Genomic DNA, 4581 nt, shown 5'->3' with positions numbered 1-4581 from the left:
TAATTAAATATTTGCGGGAGCTCCGTCCTGCGAGAAAGTAAACTTAACTTGTATGGTCTTGAATTCCGAAATGCATTTCCCAACCTAGTGGATAAGCTTAAACATGAACCATAAAAATACCTATTTTTCGTCAATCCCCTTAATGTTTTTCCGACACCGATGAATACTTTAGTTGTGTCAACAACTTTGTCTTTAATTTCATCTTATTTTTATTTGATAAAAGAGAGACATATTAGAAAATTTATAGAAAAAGAGTATTGTATAAATCAGAGGTGGACCCAGGAGCCTTCATCAGGGGTTACAAGAGCCTCAGGGGTGACATTTGGATTAGAGGTGACACTTGTGGAGGGGTTGCTTAGGATACCCCAGACACCATGGAGGTCCACCCCTGAATGAGGGGTTGTCCGGGATACTCTGGGCTCCATGGAGGTCCGGGATACCCCGGGCTCCATGGAGATCCGCCCCTGATATAAATTATATCTAACTTTATAAAAGAAAATTATACTATTATTCCATATCAAGTCGACTAAATTTCTTTTACTTTAAACATGGTTCGGCCTAAATTTTTTTAAATAACCCTATCAAGTCGAATTATGTTAAAACTCATCTGATTCGGATAGAATTTTTATCCCTAAGTACGATTATACTTTTTTTAAAATCTTTGTTTGCTAGGAACTGTGGTGACGTTTGAGAAATGCCGTCGGTTGACTAACCAGCCGTGGAAAGAATATATATAAAGAAAAACAGATACAAGTCAAGAAATACGTGTAAAGATCCTGACGGTTGTAACCCACTACGTCATCCAATTTGCAGGTGTTTCGAGCTTTACACTCTCCACTTCTATATAAGCCCTCCCTTGCTTCCTTCTTTGCATATTCCACTTCAATTTTATAGAGGAGAAGAAGAAGAGACAGATATTTAGCTTCGTTTTTTCAGGTGATATATATTCAGATAGAAGCTATGCCGGCGGGTGGATTCTCATCGGTTCCACCGGCGGGGGTGGAGTTCGAGGCAAAGATCACTCCGATCGTCATCATTTCTTGTATAATGGCCGCCACCGGCGGCCTCATGTTCGGTTACGACATCGGTGTTTCCGGTAATTCATTCCTCCGTTTCGTGGTTCATGAGAAACTATTAGTATTATGTAATTAGGCCATTCAACAATAAAATATTAAAAAAAAATTCAGTGTCACTCGTCAGAAAACATGGAGATGATAATAATAATAATTGTTTTATTTTGTAAAATAAATTAATTAATTCGTTTTGATGCAGGTGGCGTAACGTCCATGCCGGACTTCCTGGAAAAATTCTTCCCGGCGGTTTATCATAGGACCAGAAACCCAGGAACCGAAGGGAATTACTGCAAATACGATAACCAAGGCCTGCAGCTGTTCACTTCGTCGCTTTATTTGGCAGGCTTAACGGCCACTTTTTTCGCCTCCTACACTACCAGGAAGCTCGGTCGCCGCCTCACCATGTTGATCGCAGGTTTCTTTTTCATCGCCGGTGTTGTCCTTAACGCCGCCGCTCAAGACCTCGCCATGCTCATTATCGGCAGGATATTGCTTGGCTGCGGTGTCGGTTTCGCTAATCAGGTAACATCGATAAAGCACTTAGATTCGATACACTAGTTCATGGAACGTACTAATTAAGGCGTGGAAGATAATTACCAATTAAGTCCTTATTAGTTTTAATGTTAGTCAAATTAAGTCTTTTAAAATTTTCTGTTTTAAATATTTATTATTTCTATGTCAGTTTCAAAATCTATCCACTGATCACGTGTCCATCTAGGTGAGATAGCCTTCAAAAAACACCATTCAATTAATTAATTAATTTATATTTTTCAAAACAGTTGGTCATCCATTAGGGTTCCCTTTCAAGGCTACTAATTTCAGTTGTGCATGGTAATAAGAACACTTAAATTATCCCTTTAGCACCCACGTCATCTAGCTCGTTTACGTTTCCACGAACTTTACTGCTAAATCTTCTGACATTTGATTTGATTAATTAATTTAATCAATCAATCCTTCAACTTTAAATATATTACTTTAAGCATTAGTCACAACCCAAATCGTTGTCTTTTTCCACTAACTTTTCAAACTTCAAAAATTAATATTTATTAGGTTTGACGTTTTACACATGCGATGGTGAGTTGTGTGACACTCTTTTGCTCCCCATTGGTTTAATTTCATTTTAAACATAGATTACGGAAGTTTTAGTTTAGAAAATTATGTGTATCTTAATATTAAATCTTTACATTCAAAACAAATCTTACACCCTAAATCTAAATATAAACACGTTGATAAAAATAAGTCTAATTCGAGATTCGTTAACGATTCACGTTTTATGATTTGATCAATTCATTTCATTTTCAGTATCGATTGGTAGTATATATAATAGTTTTTAATGTGTGTGTCAACAGTGGAGTCATCATGATTTTTAGTAGGCCGACATGCTAGATAAATTTAATGGTCAGATTTTGAATTTAATGGTCAGACTTTGAATTTTGTTCAGGAGATATAATATAGTTTGTCATTTATGAAATACAGGCAGTGCCCTTGTTCCTGTCGGAGATAGCACCTACGAGGATTCGTGGAGGGTTAAATATATTGTTCCAACTTAACGTCACTATTGGAATTCTCTTTGCTAATCTTGTCAACTACGGCACTGCTAAGTAAATCTCTTGTTTTTTTCTCTCTCTTTTACTCTTTAATTACGTGTTTAATGTTTGATTAACAGTTAATTAAACCCAACTTAAATGCATTAATCCTTGTAGTGTGAATAATTCTTTCATTTCTACTAATCTCACAATCATTCATTGCTTTGCTTTGCAACGACAGAATCAAAGGTGGATGGGGTTGGCGGCTATCATTAGGTTTGGCCGGCATCCCAGCACTTCTCCTAACCGTTGGAGCCCTCCTGGTCGTCGATAGTCCCAACAGTCTCATCGAGCGAGGTCGTCACGAACAAGGAAAGGCCGTGCTCCGGAAGATTCGTGGCACCGATAACATCGACCCTGAGTTCCTGGAGCTCGTCGAGGCGAGTCGTCTGGCTAAACAAGTGAAACACCCTTTCAGGAATCTCCTTCAACGTAGGAACCGACCCCAGCTCGTCATCGCAATCGCCTTGCAGGTAATAACATAATGATCAATAATGTCGTTTCGAGTCGCGTCGGGTCATAAAAATGAGTGAATTTTAATTGATGTGTCTACATGGAACAGATCTTCCAACAATGTACCGGTATCAATGCGATCATGTTTTATGCCCCGGTCTTGTTCGACACATTGGGATTCGGCAATGATGCTGCACTTTACTCCGCTGTTATCACCGGCGCTGTCAATGTTCTGTCTACGGTCATATCGATTTACTCGGTCGACAAAGTAGGCCGGCGTGTGCTTCTACTTGAAGCCGGTGTGCAGATGTTTTTCTCCCAAGTAATCATAGCTATAATTCTCGGACTCAAGGTCAAGGATCACTCCGACGATCTCCACAAAGGTTTCGCAACATTCGTAGTCGTTATGGTGTGTACATTCGTGTCGGCCTTCGCGTGGTCTTGGGGTCCTCTCGGTTGGCTGATACCTAGTGAAACATTCCCACTCGAGACCCGATCGGCGGGGCAGAGTGTGACTGTTTGTGTCAACTTGCTCTTCACCTTCGTCATAGCCCAGGCTTTCCTATCAATGCTTTGCCATTTCAAGTATGGAATCTTCTTGTTCTTCTCCGGTTGGGTTGTGGTCATGTCGATCTTTACGTTGTTCCTAATCCCGGAGACAAAGAACATCCCGATCGAGGAGATGACGGAGAGGGTGTGGAAGCAGCACTGGTTTTGGAAGAGGTTCATGAATGATGAATATGATGGAGAAGAGGTTACCAAAGGTGGTTTTGAAAAGAAAAATGGGCATGCTAATGTTTTTGACCCAACTTCACAGTTGTAAGTTGGACATGATTCTAAGCAGATAGAAAATAGACATATTTGTATCTTATATGCCATATGAAATTAATGTCATTTTATATTTGATGTATAATGGTTGCCATGAAAATAATCAATCTTTGTGAACTTGAGCTATATGTCCTTTAATATTTGGCAGAAAATGTAGTTTTCAGCTCAAATTAAAAGATCTTGCAAGTATCTTTGTGAACTTTCCCTATTCACTTCGCTGAGTTTGCTCACATTGATAGACAAAAAATGTCTTTTTCCTCCCGATTACTTAAGGATTTATCCTAATTAATCGAGATTGACATGTTTGATTATTATATGTGAGTTTTTAACGAGAATTTTTTTATATAAAAAAGATCAAATTTAAAACCTACTTAAATGATATCAAGCTGCTTATCACTTAAACAAACTCATTTGATATAGATAAAAAATGTTAATCGATGTTTTAACATCAACAAGTAATTTATAATTTATTTTTTATCTTAATTCAATAAAAATGCATGAAGTCAATAAATAGCTAATTTATTTCAATTTTAAAAATAATATTATTAAAAGTGATGTGATCCTGCTCAAGCTCTACTTTTGTTCTTCGCTCGTTCATCTTCTCTCACAAAGACGAAAGAAGAGGGAACTTTTACTTACCT

General features: G+C 38.1%; 1 protein-coding gene across 1 annotated transcript; it reads left to right on the top strand.

Moving 5' to 3' along the window:
• Window positions 1-886: 886 nt before the first annotated feature.
• On the top strand, window positions 887-3935 carry LOC120184877 (sugar transport protein 13-like). Its single transcript, XM_039189241.1, has 5 exons — window positions 887-1096; window positions 1273-1595; window positions 2550-2674; window positions 2841-3132; window positions 3222-3935. Exons 1-5 carry the CDS (start codon window positions 961-963, stop codon window positions 3933-3935), a joined length of 1590 nt encoding a protein of 529 aa, XP_039045172.1. The 5' UTR covers window positions 887-960.
• Window positions 3936-4581: the final 646 nt, after the last annotated feature.

Source organism: Hibiscus syriacus, unplaced genomic scaffold, assembly GCF_006381635.1.
Source record: "Hibiscus syriacus cultivar Baekdansim isolate YM2019G1 unplaced genomic scaffold, ASM638163v2 tig00112960_pilon, whole genome shotgun sequence".
NCBI classification, from domain to species: Eukaryota; Viridiplantae; Streptophyta; class Magnoliopsida; order Malvales; family Malvaceae; genus Hibiscus; species Hibiscus syriacus.
This window is presented reverse-complemented; position numbering and strand designations above follow the sequence as displayed.

Bases quoted from the DNA above. Each gene is read 5' to 3' on its own strand.
- LOC120184877 (XM_039189241.1), top strand. From the start codon at position 961: ATGCCGGCGGGTGGATTCTCATCGGTTCCACCGGCGGGGGTGGAGTTC. The intron at 1,596-2,549 runs GTAACATCGATA...TATGAAATACAG, and splicing joins GTGTCGGTTTCGCTAATCAG to GCAGTGCCCTTGTTCCTGTC. The intron at 2,675-2,840 runs GTAAATCTCTTG...TTGCAACGACAG, and splicing joins GTCAACTACGGCACTGCTAA to AATCAAAGGTGGATGGGGTT.